The following is a 20,787-nucleotide window of genomic DNA, read 5'->3' on the forward strand; positions in this document are numbered from 1 at the left end:
CACCCAGGCGCCCCTGGTTTGTTTTTTAATTTTGTTTTTTTACATTTATTCATTTTTGAGAGGCAGAGAGACACAACACAAGTGGGGAGGGGCAGAGAGAGAAGAAGGAGGCAGAATCCAAAGCAGGCTCCAGGCTCTGTGCAGACGGACGTGGGGCTCAAACTCACAAACCGCGTGAGATCATGACCTGAGCCGAAGTCGGACGTCAAAGCTGGTTTTTTTAAAAAGTCATTACTACCTGGGACCAGATTGCTCTAGGTGCCATTTGATGACATAAGGAGACACAGATGTAAAGGGCATTTAGCAAACGGAGCCCAATATAGAAGAGAAAACATATTCTTTACATCTCTCCTTTTTTCACTGTGAAATGACAAGACAGTCACATTATCCTGGAAACAGGGGACGGAGACTTTAAGAAAGAGAACAAAGAAAGAAAGATTTAGAGGCAAGTAGTGAATGATCTTAAAGAAAAATGTTTTCATGTTACACGGGAATAGTATCAGCCTTTTAAAAACATGTCAGTTGAAGGGCTCCTGGGTGGCTCAGTTAAGTGTCCAACATAGGTCATGATCTCACGGTTCGTGAGTTCAAGCCCCACATCAGGCTCTGTGCTGACAGTGTGGGGCCTGCTTAGCAATCTGTTTTCCTCTCTCTGCTCCTCCCCCACTTACATGTGCTCTTTCTTCCTAAAAAAGGAAACAAACAAAAAAAGACCAACGATTCATTTTGGCTCAAGTCATGATCTCCTGTTTCCTGAGTTCAAGCCCCATGTCAGACTCTGCACTGAAGCATGAATCCCGCTTGGAATTCTCTCTCTCCCCCTGTTCTTCCCCCCATTGCTCTCTCTCAAAAATAAATTAACATTAAAAAAAAAAAAACCCACATCAGTTGACTAAGCAGTTTAGAGAACAAAGGATGTTTAAGAAATCATTTTCACTTACCTCCATTGGTCTCTTGATAGACCACAGATTTCCCCAATTCCGCACCAAGACGCCTATGGGGGGGGAGGGGAGGTAAAGGCAATAAGCTCTTTAAAAAAAAAAACTTCAGTTCCTATGTGTATATTTAACAAAAAGGCTAAAATAACTAGACTAGCATTCTTTCCCCCAAACCCAGAAAAGTTCAGAAAGTTTAATGCTTTAAGAACCACACACCCTCCACTGTTCCACAAGCAGCTTCGAGGGCCCACCATTTTGTAACACGCTGCTCTACTGGGGGGGGGGGGGGGATCCACAGCCAAAGTTTAATGTCTAGTTCATTGTTTTCTGAATAACCGTCTTGGAAAACCATTCCAAAACAGATGTGTGGCTACCGACACCGATTCCAAAACCACAAGTCACAGGTAAATGCAATGGCCAAAAGCGAAGAGACTTCAGTGCCACTAACCAAATGCAGTGTGAATGTTGCTTGGGATCCTGATTAGAATAAACTAGGCACAAAAAGCCATTTTTGACACAGGGGAGGGAACTATGAACAAGGGCTTGATACTAAATGATATTAAGGAATTAATGATGTCATAGGTTTTGCTTTTTTTTTAAAAAAGATTTTTATGTAATCTCTATACCCTCTGTGGGGTTCGAACTCACAGCCCCAAGATCAAGAATTACACGCTCCACTGACTGAGCCAGTCAGGTGCCCCGTCATAGGTTTTCCTGGTTATCAGGTAGCATTACCACTTTAGTGAGTGAAATGCTACGATGTGAGGGGGGAATCTGTTTAGAAATACTCCAGCCGCGCACGCAGGACAGCGAGGAAGGCCGCTGGGTAGAGGAGGTTGTGGCTTTCTGGTGCTTTGAGGACACGTCAGATGCGAGGCCTTCTGGCCAAGTGTCTGAGAGTTTAGACTGTGGAGGATTCTTATATCCTAGCGGGCTGCAGCCTTCCCTCCAGGTTGCTGCGGCGGAACCAAGAAAGAAGGCATAGGCAAATTTCTACAGAAATTATGATTCCCTGAGATTCTGAGGTGAAGAAGGCTGGTGCCTCTCGGGGTGCAAAGTGCTTTTGGAATGTAAAGAACTTCTTCGGGTTGGGTTCCATGGAAGTTTGTCACTGACCTGGGTTTCCTAACTATGAAACACGGATATTGGGGTATGAAATCGTTTCTCTTGATAAGCAAACAACGAACAAATACTGTGCACAGTGTAAATAAACAGAATTATTCCAGTCAAGTCTACAATAGGATATTATTCAGCCTTAAAAAGGAATGAAATTCTGATACATGCTATAATATAGATGAACCCTGAAAAAATGATTCTAAGTAAAAGAAGTCAGACACAAAAAGACAAATATTGCATGATTGCATTTATAAGAGGTACTTAGGAGAGGCAAATTCAGACACAGAAAGGAGAACAGAAATGACCAGGGATTGGGAGGGAAGGGATCGGGGAGTTAGTATTTTAAGGGTATGGAGTTTCTGTTCTGGATGATGAAAAAGTTCTGGAAATGGATACTGGTGACAGCCACACAACACTGTAGATGTATTTACGGAGTTGTACTGAGTTGTACGCTTAAAATGGTTAAATGGTGTGGTGCTGGGGTGGCTCAGCTGGTTAAGCGTCTGACCTCAGTTCACATCATGATCTCGTGGTTTGTGGGTTCAAGCCCGGCGTTGGGGCTGACAGCTCAGAGCCTGGAGCCTTCTTTGGACTCTGTGTCTCCCTTGCTCTCTGCCCCTCCCCTGTTCGCACTCTGTCTCCATCTCTCTCTCAAAAACTGAATAAACATTAAAAATATTTTCAAAAAAAGGTTAAATAAATGGTACATTTTAAGTTATGTACATTTCACTGTAATTAAAAAAAAAAAATCCTTGGGGGGTACCTGGCTGGCTCAGTCAGTAGAGCAAGCAACTCTTGACCTCTGGGTCATGAGTTCAAGTCCCACATTGGGTATAGAGCTTAGTTCACATATATATATATATATATATATATATATATATATATATATATATATTTTTTTTTTTTTTTTTTTTTTTTAAGTTTCTTTATTTTGAGAGACAGAGAGAGCATGTGTGCAGGAGCAGGGGAGGGGCATAGAGGGAGAGAATCCCAAGCAGGATCCCTACCATCAGCATGGAGCCTGATGTGGGACTTGAACTCATGAACCCTGAGATTATTATCTGAGCCAAAATAGAGAGCCAGATGCTTAACCGACTGAGCCACCTAGGCATCCCTAGAGCTTAGTTTAAAAAAAAAAAAGAAGAAGAAGAAGAATCTAGCCCCCCAAAAAGTGAGAGATAGGTAAAGTAAATGAAATAAGACTAACAAAAAGTTGTTAAATTGAAGCTAGATGAAGGGGGTTAATTATAACACGTATGTAACATACACACATCCTGGGAATCCAGCACACCTAACTTTTCTACTGATTCAAGTGTATAACCAAAAGTGTTTGAAAATCCCTGCTTGGAAGTTCAGATCCAAAAGCAGGCATGGAAATAAAATATCCTAACGTCAGGGACCTTCACACTCTGCTCAGTGGTAAAAGCCTTTTTTCAAATAAAGTCTTACTCAGAAACTCAACATACGAAACAGATAAAGGAAGTATTTACAAATATTATTTACAGTAATTTAAAACATTTCTGGGGGTGCCTGGGTGTCTCAGTCGGTTGAGCGTCCGACTTCGGCTCAGGTCATGATCTCGTAGTTGACGAGTTCGAGCCCCGCGTGGGGCTCTGTGCTGACAGCTCAGAGCCTGGAGCCTGCTTTGGATTCTGTCTTCCTCTCTCTCTGCCCCTCCCCCACTCATGTTCTGTCTCTCTCTGTCTCAAAAATAAATATAACCACTAAAAAAACATTTTTTTAATAAAAAAATAAAAATAAAACATTTCTGGGGGCGCCTGGCTGGCTCAGTCCAAAGAGCGTGGGACTCTTGATCCCAACTGGGGTCGTGAGGTTGAGACCCACGTTGGGGGTAGTGATTACATTAAAATTGAAATCTTTAAATATTTCTGGAACAAGGCAGAGAAGAACCTATCATTAAAAGAAAAAAGCAAAACCATTGACCTTTTAAATGTGCCCTCCTCCATCTGCTTTCTCTCAGCAAGGTCACTGTGGTGAATCTGACCCAAAACAAACATGAGCTTTATATTTAAAGTTAGCATTTTGGTTGGCCTCAAAAAGCCAACATTTATCAGGGGTTAGAAACAGAAACTAGGTAGTAGATTGCAAAAGGATTTACTCTTCTAATCTCACTTAAAACCCCCAACCGAAAACAAAAAAATAGGCATTGCTGAGAAAACAGGACTGAAGTTTCCCTTTGACATTTCCATCTAGAATCCAAAACCATATCCTTGCGATTATTCATCAACTCTGAAAAATCCACAGAAACTCTAATGCAAAACTGTTTCAAGATATAAAAATGACTTGAAACGTTAAAAAGCAAGCTATTCATTTTTATGCCTTAGGTTTGTAACAAGTTTATCTGGAAAGGGTTCCTAAGGCTCTTCCTTTGCATTAGAGCTCTGGGACTCTCCAAGAGCCAACTAGGAAAGAGTTATTATTCCGAGGGCCACTGTGAGCCTCTGCTCAGCTACAAGCTTTATCTACGTTATTTTGTTCCTGCTCCCGATGTTCCTGCCCGGTAGATAACAGCGCCGTCCCTATCTTACCAATGGAATTCAGGAAAATCAAGTCTCTTGCCCAGTGCCCCAGGGTTAGTAAGTGGCAAGACTGGGGAAAGACATCTCAGAGCTGTCAGACCCCAGAAGCCACTTGAGATCACAGGCTTCCTTGGGTTAAAAACACACGGAAGGGCAAAGAGCTCCCTTCAAATGACTGCTCGAATCCAAAGCTGACTTAAGAAAATACGGTTAGACTTATTTCTATCAGCAACTCTGACAAATCTGCTCCCCTGGAGTTGTCCTGTCCTCGCTGCTCTCTCCGCCACCCCGGCTAGGGTTGGTGCACCCGGCGCCTGCCACCTGCAAGGCCCTCCCGCCGCCCCCCGCCCCCCGCCCCCGCGCAGCCCCCCTTCCGGGCGCAGCGCCCCCCATCGCCGGGTCAGCGTGTTATAGCCCGGGGACCTGCGGGCCTCGGGCCCACCGAGGAGACCGGGGAGTGCCGATGACCCGGCTCCGAGGTCAGCTCCCACTGTGGGGCAGGGGGCCGCACCCAGGGTCCCCCTCCGGGCCCTGCCTGCGGGGCGACGGCAGCCTCGCCCCTGCCCGGGAAGTGGGAGTGGGGCGAGCGGTGCCGCGCAGCCGGCGCGGGCAGAAGTCAGAGTCCGCCGATCGCGTCTCGGGTGCGGAATGGCCACCCGCAAGGGTCGGTCCGGCCCGGAACAGGCGGGCCCGCGGCTCCGCGGCCCGGGTGCAGGGCGGCGCCGAGGGGAAGGGGCGGCGGGACGCCCCCGCCACGGCCCGGGGCCCCGCCCCGCCCCCTTACTCGGTTATGCGCTTGGCCAGCTCGGTGCAGGCGGCCGTGGAGTTGGCCGAGAAGACCCGGTAGCCGGTGCGGGCGGCGTTCATGGCCGGGCGGGCGGCGGGGCTGGCTCGCGGGGCGCGGAGAGTCGAGGACGCCGAGAGCGGGGGCAGCAGCAGCAGCTTCTTGGGCATCGTCCGGCCCGAGGCGCGGTTACAGCCGGCCGGCGCGGGGCGGCGCCCGGAGCGGCTGCGGCTGAGGCGGCCGCGAGGCCGGGGATCCGGCTGGGGAAGGGGAGAGGCCCGAGACCCCCCACGTCCACGTACGCGAGGCCACCAAGGGCTGGGGCAGAACCCACGCTCGTGGCGACCGGCGTTGCAGCCGCCTCAGAGCCAGTGGCGAGGCCGCCGCCCCCTCTGGGAATTGGAGAGGCGCCGGCTAGAGCGCCCGCGGAGCCGCCATCTCAGATGAGGGCAGGGCGGTGGGCAACTCTTTGAAAGCTTGTTCAGCCGAGAGGAGGCTCGCGGATCGCCCCCGCCGCTTGCCTTTGTCGCTCCCACGGGAGCTCTTTTGCGCTCACATTCCGGGGCGGTGCGGCCTGACTTGGTAGTGGTCCCCGCCGTTTCCAGCTCTTCTGCCAGGATCCAAAATGTCTGCGTCCGAGGAGGGTGACCATCTAGCTGCGCGCCTCTATGCTAACACAGCCAGAGCGCCCAGCTGGGATTGATTTGAAAAGCGGAGGGCGGGGTTGCTTTCCGCCGGTCGCGGGCAGTGCTGAAACGCCCCCGAGGTGGTGTGTGTCCCGGAGCCTGATCTTTATTCCCCAAACGGACCCTAGCCTCGTATCTGCACTTAAGGCAAAGTTCCCTGAGCGGGTCAAAGCTACTCCTGCCAATTATTGCTTTGCCCTCAAGCGCCAAAGCCCTTCTTCCTCCTCTCCCACGTGCTCCGGTCCCTCAAAGACCTACCCCGTGTAGCATCGGCTCCGCGGAGTCTCGCCAGATCACCTCAATCACACTCAGCCACCCTCCGCCCCCCGGACTGTACCGTGGACGGAACCATGCATAGTTGCTTGTGTTTTGATTTACCGTTGTGAATTCCCAGCTAGGATGTAAACGCTCTTTGGGCAAGATCGTGAGTCACTTAGCGCTTGGGATTGCCCAGGGTCTAGGGCAGTGCTGTGGGTTCCAGATGCAGGCCATCAGTACATGTTGAGTAACATCCGAGAAGAAAAGTGAAAATCGAAGGCTTTGAGTCGCTGGTTACCAGCTGCCCCAAGACTAGGGAGGGAGGCAGGTGGAGTGCTTCTCACACGCACAGTACCAGCTTCTGAAAATGTCTCTTAGGGACTCCGCCTGTTGTAACATTGGGCCAGAGGGGAACAGTGGATTGTGACTTATCACCTCAAGAAGCCTCACAATCCTGAAGATTCAGGGTTTGGAAATCTGCAGCCGTCTGATCCACATTTGGCTGGCTCTCCAGAATTACTGCCCCACCCACCCCCTCTCTCCTTGGGGTAGGTTAAATTAAAAAAAAAAAAAAAGTATGTGAGCTAAATAGCCTGGGCCAAATTATGGTTAACCATAAGCCTTGTTATCTTCTAGAACAGAAGGAAATCACTTCCTTTCACATTTTCCTATCTATATCCCCCAGAACCCTTGTACATCTTCATTTCTTTCAGGTCTCCTTGGAACTGTGCTGCTTCCTCTATTCCCGCTGTGACTGATCATAACCTTGAGTTGATTTCCCAGCCAATAAATCCTGGAGTTAACTTTTACCCCTTTCATTCCCCCCCCCCCCCCACCTCCCATTTCTACATCTATCCACTTATCCATACGTTAATGGTTACTGAGCACCTATTTGCCACGCCCTTTTTAGGTGTTTGGGATACTTAAGAAAAAACAAAAAAGCTCCTATCCTGGGGGTACGATCTAGCAGGGGAAGAGAGAGAAAAAATGAACAGGGGCTGGGCGCCTGGGTGGCTCAGTCTGTTAAGTGCCTGACTCTTGATTTCGGCTCAGGTACGATCTCCAGGTTTGTGAGTTGGAGCCCCACATCGGGATCTACACTGACAATGTGAAGCCCGCTTGGGATTCTCTCTGCCCCTCCTCTGCTCTCTCCCTCCTTCCCTCCCTCTTTCTCTCTCTCTCTCTCAAAATAAATGAATGAATGATTGAATACATACATAAAATAAGCCTCAAAAAATAAAAGCAATTAGATCTTCAAATTTAAAAAAGAAAAATGAACATTTGGGTTATACTGTTGAAAGTTTTGGGGGCACCTAGGTAGCTCAGCTGGTTGAACATCTGACTCTTGATTTTGGCTCAGGTCATGATCTCTTGGTTCGTGAGATCAAACCCCACACTGGTCTCCACACTGACAGTGGGGAGCCTGCTTGGGATTCTCTCTCTCTCTCTCTCTCTCTCTCTCTGTCCCTCCCTCCCCCTCACTTGCACATGCCTTCTCTCTCTCAAAATAAATAAACATTTTTTAAGAAAGGTTTCCCCAGTTTCTTTTCTTTTTCTTTTCTTTTTGTAGGTTTTCTTTTAAGTAATCTCTACACCCATGTGGGACTCGAACTCACAACCCTGAGATCAAGAGCTCATACCCTACTGACTGAGACAGCCGGGTACCCTCCCCCCCCACTCCCGTTTCTTTTCTTTCTTTTTTTTTTTTTTTTTTTACTTTTTAAAATGTTTATTATTGTTGAGAGAGAGACAGAGACAGAAACAGAATGTGAGTGGGGGAGGGGCAGAGAGAGAAGGAGACACAGAACCCAAAACAGGCTCCAGGCTCTGAGCTGTCAGCACAGAACCCGATATGGGGCTTGAACCCACGGACCCACAGACCCCGAGATTATGACCTGAGCCGAAGTCAGAGGCTTAACTGACTGAGCCACCCAGGCGCCCCTCCTCCAGCATTTTTAACCCACCCTCCACATCTGCGCCCCGGATCCCCTGGTTAAAGGTCTCTGGGGCTTTCCACTGCCTGCAAGATGGAACTTCTCAGCCAGATCTGGCCCAGGTCTCCGAGCCCAGCTCCTGTTTCCCACTGTAGGCCACACTCTGGGTGTGTGGATTCTGGAACAGTTTGCCACTTGTTGAAAATAATGTAGTTTCTCGTGGCTGAGAAACTTTGCAGTTGCTGCGGTGATTTCTTCTTCTTCTTCTTCTTTTTAAGTTTATTTATTTTGAGAGAGGCAGAGACACTGTGAGTGGGGAGGGGCCCAGAGAAAATCCCAAGGGGGCTCATAAAAGTCACGAAACTCTGAGATGATGACTCTGTCCTATGTGTCTCATGCTACTTTCTTCTGGGTTACTTGGAGCCTTGCCAGGGATATGGACGGTTTAGGAGTCGGTCTGCAACTGCAAAATAATTCGTTCGCGGAACTGTGCGGTTCGGGCCTCTCCGAGAATTTGCCCCCTGGAGTCCCAGCCACTCTGGTGGCTCAGATTCTGACATCTGCCTCTTCAGCTAAAACTGCTGCTTTCTGCTTGGACTTTGCTGACCCTGGTTCACCCCCGCAGTGTGGACGTGGAGACGCCCTCAGGGCAAAGGCCAAGTGACTGGAAACTTTCTTCAGTGACTTTGCCCCCATTAAGGATCCCAGCTCTCAAGCCTTCTCTTCCCTGGGTGCTCTGTAGTGCTGTCTATTGAACAGGAGTTTCGTATGTTTGTCCAGCTTTTATTAGGTGGAGAGATTAGTTTGATACCTGCTTCTCTGTCATGGGTGGAACCAGAAGTCCTGAGTGTCTTTGGACGTGACATCTGGACTCAGAAGGCCCATTCCCAAGATCATGCAACTCGAAAACTCCTTTTTTTTTTTTTTTTAATTTTTTAAAATGTTTATTCATTTTTCAAAGAGAGAGAGAGAGTGTGTGTGTCTGAGTGGGGAAAGGGCAGGCACAGACACAGAATCTGAAGCAGGCTCCAGGCTCTGAGCTGTCAGCACGGAGACTGACGCGGGGCTCGAACCCATGAACTGTGAGATCACGGGGGGGGGGGCGCGCCTGGGTGGCTCAGTTGGCGGAGCGTCTGACTCTTGATTTCGGCGCAGGCCGCGAGATCGAGCGCTGTGTTGGATTCCGTACTGAGCGTGGTGAAGCCTGTTTAAGATTCTCTCTCTCCCTCTGCCCCTCCCCTGCTCGCTCACTTGTGCTCTCTCTCTAAAAAAATAATAAATAGATAAATAACTAAATAAATAAATAGATAAATAAACTAAAAAAAAAAAAAAAAAGAAGAAGAAGAAGAAATGACCTGTGTGGGGCGCCTGGGTGGCTCAGTCAGTTGAGTGTCAGAATCTCGACTTCAGCTCAGGTCTCGATCCCAGGGTTGTGGGATCGAGCCCCAGGTCGGACTCCATGTTGAGCGTGGATTAAAATTCTCTCTCTCTCTCCTTCTGCCCCTCCCCGGTTCACTCTCTTGCTCTCTCTAAAAAATTAAAATTTACAAAATTTACAAAAACCGATCTGTGTGTATTTCTGTGCAGAGTGCGAGCTGCCAGGTCTCAGCACTCAGGCATCCTCACTGCTCACGCGACTGGGGTTTCAGACTGCAACCCCTGCAGGTCACAACCCGGAAAAGCCGGGGAGTGAAAACCCAGCCCCTCACCGCTCCCTGGGGACAACACTGTCTCCCAGGGCTCCCCGGCTGTCCTCGGCCATAACCTGTGCAGTCACACAGCCCCCCTTTTGCCATCTTCTTTCTCTTCCTGTGTCCCCCCCCCCCCCCCATTGCTGCTTCCTGGCTTTGCTTCCCACGTAAACCACTCACACGTAATCTTGTCTCAGTGCCTGCTTCTGGGCGGCCTCAAGCTAAGACAAGGTTGTACCTACAAAGCTTCTGCTCATTTCTTTCTCCCTTGGGCAAATTCCTAAGGGTCTGCAACGGTTCATTTGATGTATCAATTTGGCTGGGCCATGGTGCCCAGGATGAACATTTGAATTTGGTGGATTCTGAGTAGATTACCTTCTGTCATGTGGGTGGGCCACATCTAATCAGCTGAAGGTCTGAAGAGAACACAGATTGACCTGGAGCAAAAGGGAATTCTGCCGGCAGCTGGTCTTTGGACTCAAACTGCACCTCTTTCTTGAGTCTCCAGTTGGCCAGCCTCCCCCCATCAGTCGTGGATGTACATATATATACAATGATATATACACAATGCTTGTACCGTATATAACGTTGGCTCTGTTTCTCTGGAGAACTGTGACTAATACAGGGTCTGAAGTTAGGAGAAAGGGGCCTCTGCTCATTTTGTAAAGAATGTCCTCTTTGGGGGCGCCTGGGTGGCTCAGTCGGTTGAGCGGCCGACTTCAGCTCAGGTCATGATCTCGCGGTCTGTGAGTTCGAGCCCAGCATCGGGCTCTGTGCTGACAGCTCAGAGCCTGGAGCCTGTTTCAGATTCTGTGTCTCCCTCTCTCTGACCCTCCCCCGTTCATGCTCTGTCTCTCTCTGTCTCAAAAATAAATAAAAGTTTAAAAAAAATTAAAAAAAAATAAAAGCATAGTGATAAAAAAAAAAAAAAGAATGTCCTCTTTGAAGTTGGAAGGGAGACTTCTCTTGACCAGTTTCAATTTTTGTTGGTTTGTTTGTTTGTTTCTCTGGCAGACCTGGCTCATCCTTAGGTCCCAGATCTGCTGAACGTTTCCTGCAGGAACAAAACAGCTCTGGTCAGCACAAAATGACGTTTCCCATATTCAGACCAATTTCAATTTTCAAGTCTAAAAACAATGCTGCCGCTGTTGAATGGGCCGCAGGTTCAGCAGGAGCGGTAGAAACGTGATCTCCTCTGTTCTTACAAATGTGTAGACCAAGGGGGCACAGGTTCAGATTGGACGGGAAGACTTGGCCAAGAATGGTCTGGACAAGACAAAGAGAGGTATGTCTGGGATTGCTCAGCCTTCTCCCCCGAGGGACGGGCAAGGTCATCTCTGCAACCAAAGAGAACATTTCGGGCAACGATGCGGGACTTTTGCCTCCACCTTGCACCGCTCCAACTTGAACTCGGGAAAAATACGAGGGCTTTCTCTGTTTTCGTTCCACGAGCAGGCCTCAGCAAGCTGAGAAGGAATGATCTTTATTTCTAAAAATAATACCAACTTGGATCTCTGAGCCGAATCTCGCAACGGGGCACCAGAAACCATGCTGGGGCAAGAGCAGAATATTGAGCAGACAGAGCCAAGCACGCAGGGAGTGACCCTTCCCAACTTCTGCAAGGACAGTGGTAGCGCGAGGCTGCTGGGATGGCCGCTGGAAAACCCGAAATGGAATCTCAGTGCAGGGTGTTCAGTAGGACAGAAGCCACCTATCTATGATGGGGTTTTCAGTAGCTCTTGGTGGAGGCCTTTGGAGGCACGTACAGGGTCTCACAAATACCCATACATCATCGAAGACTTTGGTTCAAGTAGAAACCATCTGGTGCTTTCTAGTGCCTTCTAGAGCTTCTGCAGGAGCTCCTGCCAAACAAGAGAAGATTCCTTGCCCACATCACCAGATTTCTAGCGGCACTGGCAAGATGGGATCAAAGAGAGACATGGAGGGGGGAGAGAAGCCAGGGACAGAAGAGGCTGAGAGGGTAGGAGATGAACATTAAGGAGACAGGCTATAACAACTCACAGGCCAAATAACTGAGAAAGTCACAAGGTTCCTGGCTTGAAGAATGCCAAATTTCAGGTTCAAGAGGATTTGGGCTCTACAACAGCTAAAATCTGCAAACAGTACAAATGTCCAAGAGTAGCTACGGTCCATTCACAAACTGGGACATTATTGGGGTGGGAGAGAGAAAGAGAGAGAGAGGGAGAGAGAGAGAGAGAGAGAGAGAGAGAGAGAGAGTGTGTGTGTGTGTGTGTGTGTGTGTAATGCCCCAAGGACTCTCCGCGAGGCCGCCGGTGCACAGAATGGGCATTGTCTTTGGGAACCAGACTCTGGGAGGCAACTCTTATCAGCTGTGTGACCTGGAGAAAATCATTATGTCTTTGCCTCTGTTTTTCTTCTCTACAGTGGGGATAATAACAATTACTACCTAGAAGGGCTTTGCGATGGTTAAGCTTGTTAATACATGTCAAGCAGTTAAAACGGGGTCTGGCATATATGAGTCATTGAGTGAAGAGAGTTGGAAAGTGTTTACACATACTTATTAGTCAGGAGGCAATTAGGAAAAGGAACCACATTCATTATTTTAACAAAGACTTAACACAGAGAATTGGTGAAATGGATATTGCGGGACAAAAATGGCAGAAAGGAGACCCTGGGGGAAGGGAGAGAGAGTAACGGCAGGGATCAGTGGCCCCACCTCAGCGCCTGGCGACAGTGGATTGGAGGAGGAGTGGGACCCTTAGCAGTTGATTTGAAGGTAGGTCTGGGGGCGCTCGGCTGGCTCCGTCGATAGAGCATGCAACCCTTGATCTCAGGGTTGTGAGTTTGAGCCCCACCTTGGGTGTAGAGATTACTCAAAAGAAATAAAAATCTTTAGAAATAGACACACCTGGGCGGCTCAGTCGATTAAGCTTCCGACTCTTGGTTTCAGCTCAACGCACGATCTCACGGTTCATGGGTTCGAGCCCCGCGTGGGGCTCTGCGCTGATGAGCACGGAGCCTGCTTGGGATCCTCTCTCTCCCTCTCTCTCTGCCCCTCCCCCACGCATGTGCACTCTCTCTGTGTCGCAAAATAAATAAACACTAAAAAAAATACTCTGATAAAAAATAATCTTTAAAAATAAAGGTAGGCCCGAATGAAAGTGTGGCTGTAGGTGGGAGGAAACAGGACAGTTAGGCACACCGGACTTCGGCATTGGAGAAATGGTGTGGTCCAGCAGCAGCTGTGAGAGTCGGGGCTGAGCGTGAAGAATGTTCTAGGTCAGAGACAGATTGTGGCAGGGGTCCCGTTCCCAGATCCCGGATCCCAAGGTCCTACGCATTCTCAGAAGCAGTGGGAGCCGAGAAGATGGTGAGCGAGGACCCGAGATGTCCCAGATGAGAAGAGGGGGAGGCCCTCACCCCCACAGCAGAGCGTCAGAGCAGGGACGGTTTCGCAGGAGGGAGACGGGTGGTTTGGAGGCTGTGTGGGGAGCCGGTGGGGTGAGGCCAGCTCATCCCTGCCTGTCAGGGCAGGAGACAGGGCACCCTCTGACCCATGAGGGGGCAGCTTTAGGGCCCGAGGCACCTGCCCTCAGGTGTGGTTTCTACTGGTTCACCTGGGCCGGTCTCCAACCCGCGCACCTGTGTTTCTTCCTCTGTAAACCAGTGGTCACAACACTACCTGCCTTAGAGTTACGAGATGCTGTGTGTGTGACAAGGTGGAGGGAGGGGCCCAGTGGGATCTCTCCTGTTCTCCAAGTATTACCAGACTCCACTACCAAGGAGAAAATGCACCCCAGATTTTAAGTTCAGAAGACTCCAGCTGGTGGGCTAGCTGACCCTATAAACCCTGTGTGTAATAAAGAACTTGGCTGGGGGGTGGGGGGGCGCCTGGGTGGCTCGGTCGGTTAAGCGTCCGACTTCAGCTTGGGTCATGAACTCGTGGTTCATGAGTTCGAACCCCACGTCAGGCTCTGTGCTGAGCGCCTGGAGCCTGCTTCAGATTCTGTGTCTCCTCTCTCTCTCTCTCTGCCCCTCCCCTGCGCGTACTCTGTCTCTCTCTGTCTCAAAAAAATAAATAAACATTAAAAAAAGAGATAAAAAAAAAAACACTTGGCTGGCCTTCGTCCCCAGGTCCTGAGAGGTCACCTCTAAATCCTTGGAATTTCCCGAGAGATAGGAATGTCCGCTATTCATGCTGGGCTCCCCAATCCCGCCAGAGAGTTTATGATAAACCGCGTGATATGAGCTCAACCTGCCAGAAGGAGAGGGGGCTGGAGGTGGCATTCGGACGAAGGTCAGGAAAGGAATCTAAGTGCCTACGCGATGAAACCCCAATAAAAACTCTTAGGTCCCAAAGCTGGAAGGGCCTTCCTGGTTGGCGTTTCTCTGTAGATGGTCACATGATGACATACAAGAACGTGTGACTCAGGGGAGCCCTTTGGGAGAGAGTCTCTCGTGGGCCGGCCGGCGGGGCCCCCTCTTGTCCACAGCAAGTCTACAGAGCACTGGGTCTCAACCAGGTTGGTTGCCCCGAGGGACATCTGGCAATGCCTGCAGACATTTTTGGTCGCAAAGCTTGGGAGGAGCTACAGGCGTCCAGTGGGCAGAGGTCAGAGGTATTGCTACACTGTGCACAGGCCAGGCCCCCACGACCAAGAACGATCCAGCCCCCCAAATGTCAATAGCGCGGAGGATGGGGAATCCTGTCCTAGAACATGAGCTAGATCGGCAGTGATGGCCCAGAGCCCGAGGACGACCACAGCACGGCCGCCGGCCAGTCACCGCAGGGAACACGGGTGGTTTTCCACTTCTCTCGGCCTCAGCCTCATAGAAGAGAGCACAGAGGAGGGGACACAGTGGCATCAGAGACATACAAGTCCCTGCTTCCTCATGCCGGGGCCTCAGGCCTGACCCGCGTAGGGAAAGGTGGGGGGTAATCCGAGATAAGTTTTGGGGTTTTTTTCCACTTCTTTTTTGAGACAGAGACAGTGTGAGCAGGGGAAAGGACAGAGAGAGAGGGAAACAGAGTATCCCGAGCAGACTAGGTGCTGTTAGCACAGAGCCCGATGCAGGGCTCGAACCCACAAAACCGTGAGATCATGACCTGAGCCGAAACCAAGAGTCGGACGCTCAGACCGACTGAGCCGCCCAGGTGCCCCGAGACAAGTTTAAAGGAACAGATCTTAAACAGCAGAGTCAGGCTGTGTTAGCAACCAGAAATGACCAGAAAGCAGACTGAGGTGCCTTAAATGGGGAGCCTTCTTCCCCGGGGGGAAAGGGGATGTTGACAGGGTGCAGCTGGTGGGAGCCATTCGAGTAAGAGCTTTTGCTGATGTGCACCTTCAACAAGACCCATTTCTTTAGTGAAAGTGGCTGCCCGTGAACGCGGCTCCTCGGTGCGAGTTAGCACACTGCCTGACACAAAATAAAAGCTTGATAAAGGTTAACCACTTGGAGTAACAGGGAAGTGGGAAATCAGCAGCGTCCGGCAGGGAGAGGGGTTTAAAGATGACTGTTGTCACAGAGACAGCTGGTTTCAGTTAAAGCCCGAAGATCAAGGAAGCCGGGACCTTGACCAACAAGGCACCAGGGTTCCTGAAAACATATTTGAAGGAGTCTCCCCTTCTTCTTCTTCTTCTTCAGATTTTTCATTTTTAAGCCATCTCTATATCCAATGTGGGGCTTGAACTTACAACCCCGAGATCAAGAGTCCCATGCTCCACTGACTGAGCCAGTCAGGCGGCCCTGAAGGGGTGTATTCGTAAGCTGCAAACCAGTTTCTTGAAGGGCAAAGCAATTCTCTAAAGTTGCCCCATTTCTTCCTTCCTGAGGTAAGTTACCAGCTCTCCAAAGATGGCGGCCATCAGTTCCTTCTCTCTCTGTAAGCCAACCCTACTCCTCACACCGAGGGGGAGGGGTCCTAATTCCCTTCCCCTGGGATCTGGGCAGGATTTAGTAATTTGCTTGAGCAGGGGAGGGGCAGAGAGAGAGGGAGACACAGAATCTGAAGCAGGCTCCAGGCTCCAAGCTGTCGGCACAGAGCCCCACGCGGGGCTCGAACTCCCAGACTGTGAGCTCATGACCTGAGCTGAAGTCGGATGCTTAACCGACTAAGCTCCATGTTCTGGGACTTCTGAGGCTGGGGCATGAGAAGCCTCGTAAGTTCTGCCTCGGTCTCTTGGAATGATTGCTCTTGGGACATTCCCTCTTGGAACCCAGCTGCCATGTCACATGGAGAGACCACAGGGAGTTGCTCTGGCTGACAGCCCCAGCTGAACTCTTCGATGACAGCCAGCCACAACTGTCACCACATGAGAGAGCCATCTCAGACGTTTAGCCCAATGACCCGGTAACCACATGAGTCCCCAAGTGAGAACCACCCATCTGAGCCTAGTCAACCCAGGGTGAACCCAATAAATGATTGCTTCGAGCCACTAAGTTTTTGGGTGATTTATTACTCAGACACAGATAAGCGGAACACTTCCCTAGGGAGTCAGTACTTTCAGACACATATGTTCCTTTCTTGGATGAAAAATTAATTGTCTTTCTAGTAATTGCCCAGGAACGGTTCGCACAAGTGGGATATCGGGGCTGATGGAAAGATATAAGTCAAACACCAACACAAGCCCAAGTTCCAGCTTATATATAGTCCCCGCTCAGAAGCCAGGTAACGTCTGATGTAAGAGCATCTCATCGACTCCCTTCCCTTCCCCACCCGACGATTTCTTCTTCCTTTCCATTCCTCCATAAATTTCAAACCGCTGTCCCCAGTCATGATAGAAACATAGGTGCTTGGAAATCTGATTCTGGAAAGAACAGCGTGGCACGGTGGAGGGGGCTGGACACTTCAAGGCTCACATCTGAGGCTTAGCCACCAGGGTGAAGTGTTTAAAGTCCTCATATAAAGGGAAGGTAATCTTTCATTTACACACAAGGGAAAATAGAATCCCCTGGTAATTAAATACTAATTAGACATTAAAAAAGTTGTATTACGATTCAACAGGGAAATAAGACTTAACCGAGCTTTTTTTTAAGTTTTTTTTTTTTAATGTTTACTTATTCTTGGGGGAGAGAGAGAGAGACAGACAGACAGAGCACGAGCAGGGGAGGGGCAGAGTAGACACAGAATCCGAAGCAGGTTCCAGGCTCCGAGCTGTCAGCACGGAGCCCGACACGGTGTTCGAACTCACAACCTGTGAGATCGTGACCCGAGCCGAAGTCGGACATTAACTGAATGAGCCCCCCAGGCGCCACGACTTAACCTAGCTTTTTAAATTCCCCAATGCTCCTTTTTGATCCCACCTAGCCGGATTGACTGTAATAGCTGCAGCGCCCCCTGTCCCCTTTACTTGGAGCCTGGCTGGCGGCCAGCTTTGTCACCCTTCCCACATTCCCACGCTGGTGTCTGAGGGGATGTAGGGAGATTGTGATTAGATGCGTCATTTCTCCACTACGCCTGGTCCATTCCCAAACATGAAATAGTCACTGGGACCATGACAGTTCACGATGCCCTTCAAGAAGTTTTCTGTGGCATTTACAGAAATCTGTGCGTTCTTTGAGCTTGGCCACCTGCTTGGAAAACACGCTATAGATCCCCCCCCCACACCCACTTTCTTTTTAAGTTTCTTTATTTTGAGAGAGAGCACATGTGTGTGAGCACAAGGAAACTTGAGCAGGGGAGGGGCGCAGAGAGGAGAGAGAGGGAGAGAGAGAATCCCAAGCAGGCTCCACACTATCAGCGTGGAGGCGGACGCAGGGCTCGAACCCACGGATTCATGAAATCATGACCTGAGCTGAACTCAAAGAGTCGGACACTCAATCAACCGAGCCATCCAGGCTCCCCAAGATTCGCTAAGTCGGCAGCTTCCAAATTTGTCTGCGCGCTAGATCTCCAGGGGGCCAACGTGCTGCCTCCTTTGGGAGCTACGGTGCTAAGTGACCCTGGAATTAGAAGGGGCCATCAGCAGATCCCGTGGTTATTCTCTGTGGCCTCCTCTCTGCTTTCTACTAGGGATATCCTCAGGCCGGGGTGCCTGGGTGGCTCAGTCGGTTGGGACCCCGCCTTTTGGTAATGGCTCAGGTCAGGATCTCACTGTTGGGTTCATGGGATCGAACCCTATGTCGGGCTCTACGCTGACAGCTCAGAGCCCGTTTCGGATCCTCTGTCCCCCTCTCTCCCTGCCTCTCCTCCGCTCACGCTCTGTCTGTCTCTCTCTCTCTCTCAAAGATAAGTAAACATTCAAAAAAAATTTTTTTTTAAAGAAATGGACATTTTGTGCATCACAAAAGAATGATCCTGAGAGAGGCACTGCCCTTTCCTTCAAGTTCCTTATTTGGAAAAAGAAATTGAGGTGAAATGCACAGGACACAAAATGGACAGCTCAGTGGCATCTCGTGCATTCACAGTATTGTGCAAACACCGCCTCTGTCTCGTTCCAAAACATCTTCGTCACCCCCAAAATAAAACCCACGTCCAGTAAGCAACGACTCCCACGCCCCTCTTACCCCAGCCACTAATCTTCTTATCTTGATTGACTTGCTCATTCTGTACACTCCAAACAAATGGAATCACACAACAGGTGGCCTCTTATTTATTATTTCTTTTACTGTTTATTTATTTTTGAGAGAGAGAGAGACAGAGCGCCAGCGGGGGAGGAACAGAGAGAGAAGGAGACACAGAATCCGAGGCAGGCTCCACACCCCGAGCTGTCAAGCACAGAGCCCGACGCGGGGCTCGAACCCACAGACCGTGAGATCATGACCCGAACTGAAGTCGGACACCCAACCGACTACACAACAGGTGGCCTTTCACACCTAGCTTTTTTCCATGGAACATCCTGGAGACTCGGCCACGTTCAGGCACATGTCAGCACTTGCTTCCTTTTCGTGGCCAAATAACCACTCCACGATACGGATTTGCTGCTTCTGTCTATTCATGCGTCCACTGACGGACATTTGGGCTGTTTCCACCTTCGGTTGTTGTGAATAGAGCTGCCGTGAGCATTGCTGCCGAAGTTTTGTGCGGACACGTTTCCGTTTCTCGCGGGTGCACGTAGACCCAGGAGCGCAACTGTTAGGTCACATGTTCAACGTTTTGAGGAACCTCATTTTAAAAGCTATTTCTCTCAAAGGCTGATGGGTAATCCTAGCTTCCTTTCCCACTTTGGTTAGGGCCACGTTTCCACGGTTGACCTGCTAGGCTTTGCTGAGTGCTCTCGACATGGGGGTCTTGGTCTAGGATGGCAGTTTCCAGATGTTTCTCTCAGGGTCTTCAGCATTGCAGAAACGCCCACGACTGGGGGCACCTGGGTGGCTCGGTCTGTTGAGTGTCTGACTCCGGGTGTTGGCTCAGGTCATGAGCTCACAGTTCGGGAGTTCGAGCCCTGAGTTAGGCTCTGTGCTGGCAGTGGGGATCCTGCTTGGGATTCTCTCTCGCCCTCTCTCTCCGCCCCTTCCCTGCTTGCACTCCCTCTGTCTGTCTCAAAATAAATAAGTAAACTTAGAAAAAAGAAAAGAAGAGCCTGAGACTGCAGGGAAGTGGCCCTCGGTGTCCTGAGGTTTGCTGTGGCTCCCAGCTCCCGCTCAGCCTTGTCCCGGCCAGTGTGGCTCCCACAACGCTAAGGGCTGCAAATCAGGGTAAGAGATCCAGCCCCTGAGGATTCAACGGGCTTCTCCCGTTGGGAATATCACTCGTGCCTGCCGGAGCTGAAGGAGGCAGACCCCGTCCCACGCTAATCATATTTTGCAGACATTGGGTGTTTTCCCTCCTCAAGGGCTCAAAGGTGTCCATCTGAGAACCGAATAGTCACAGACACTTGTCACATGGTGCCTGGAACTCCGCCTAAAACGGTAGGATCTATGTGCTTGCTTGCAAATGCCCAGTTCTGATGCTATGGATTTTCCTAGGCCATCCGAGTCAGGAAGACTCAGATATCGTTTTAACTCTGCCTCGGAGCCATCTGGCCGGCTCTCCCGGGACCCGTCGGCCTGCTGTGCCCCGCCCGGAGGAGGTGGGGTGTGGGACCGCGCCCTTTTGGGCCCCCTGGCACCCCCTGGCACCGAGATGTGGCTCTCTCTCCTGGCCTCTCTGCTGCAATTGCCGAGGGGGATGCGGTGGGGAGAGGTCAGTCTGCAAGCATTTCTTGAGGACTTCCGTGGGGAGGACCACAACGACTGCAGTTCTAGGAAGGAGACGAGAAGGAAAAAGACGCGTTCTCCAGCCACCTACTACACAGGAGCACTCTCCAGGCCCGTTCCGTTTTTGGCTTAAAAAAATTTTTTTTAACGTTTATTTTTGAGAGAGAGAGAGAGAGAGAGAGAGAGAGAGGGAGAGAGAGAAACAGAGCGTGAGCAGGGGAGGGGCAGAGAGAGAGAGAGCGCCGCAGAATCTGAAGCAGGCTCCAGGCTCCGAGCCGTCAGCACAGAGTTCTCCTTGGGGCTTGAACCCATGAACTGTAAGATCATGACCTGAGCCGAAGTCCCACGCTTAACTGACTGAGCCACCCAGGTGCCCCCCCCCCCCCCCCCCGCCAATTTTTGCTTTTAAAAAACAAATTCAGGAATGGCTGAGTCTGGGTGGCTCAGTCAGTTGAACGTCCGACTCTTTGATTTCAGCTCGGGCCGTGATCCCAGGGTCGTGGGATTGAACCCTGCGTCGGGCTCAGAGCTGAGCGTGAAGCCTGTTTAAGATTTTCTGTCTCGGGGCGCCTGGGTGGCTCAGTAGGTTGGGCTTCCGACTTCAGCTCAGGTCATGATCTCGAAGTCCGTGAGTTCGAGCCCCGCGTCGGGCTCTGTGCTGACAGCTCAGAGCCTGGAGCCAGCTTCTGATTCTGTCTGTCTCCCTCTCTCTCTGCCC

The 20,787-nt window shown here is 50.4% G+C and overlaps 1 protein-coding gene across 1 annotated transcript in view; it reads right to left on the reverse strand.

The window, feature by feature from the left end:
• The window catches only part of PRPSAP1 (phosphoribosyl pyrophosphate synthetase associated protein 1), a 28,466-nt gene extending 22,687 nt beyond the window's left edge, over positions 1-5,779 (reverse strand). Inside the window, exons 1-2 of the mRNA XM_047831804.1 lie at positions 5,379-5,779; positions 942-994 (exon numbers count right to left, since the gene is read on the reverse strand). Coding sequence (XP_047687760.1) covers positions 942-994; positions 5,379-5,548 — 223 coding nt within the window. The 5' untranslated portion in view covers positions 5,549-5,779. The remainder of the gene's footprint in view (positions 1-941; positions 995-5,378) is intronic.
• Between the last annotated feature and the right edge of the window lie 15,008 nt (positions 5,780-20,787).

The sequence above is a fragment of the Prionailurus viverrinus genome, chromosome E1 (assembly GCF_022837055.1).
Source record: "Prionailurus viverrinus isolate Anna chromosome E1, UM_Priviv_1.0, whole genome shotgun sequence".
NCBI classification, from domain to species: Eukaryota; Metazoa; Chordata; class Mammalia; order Carnivora; family Felidae; genus Prionailurus; species Prionailurus viverrinus.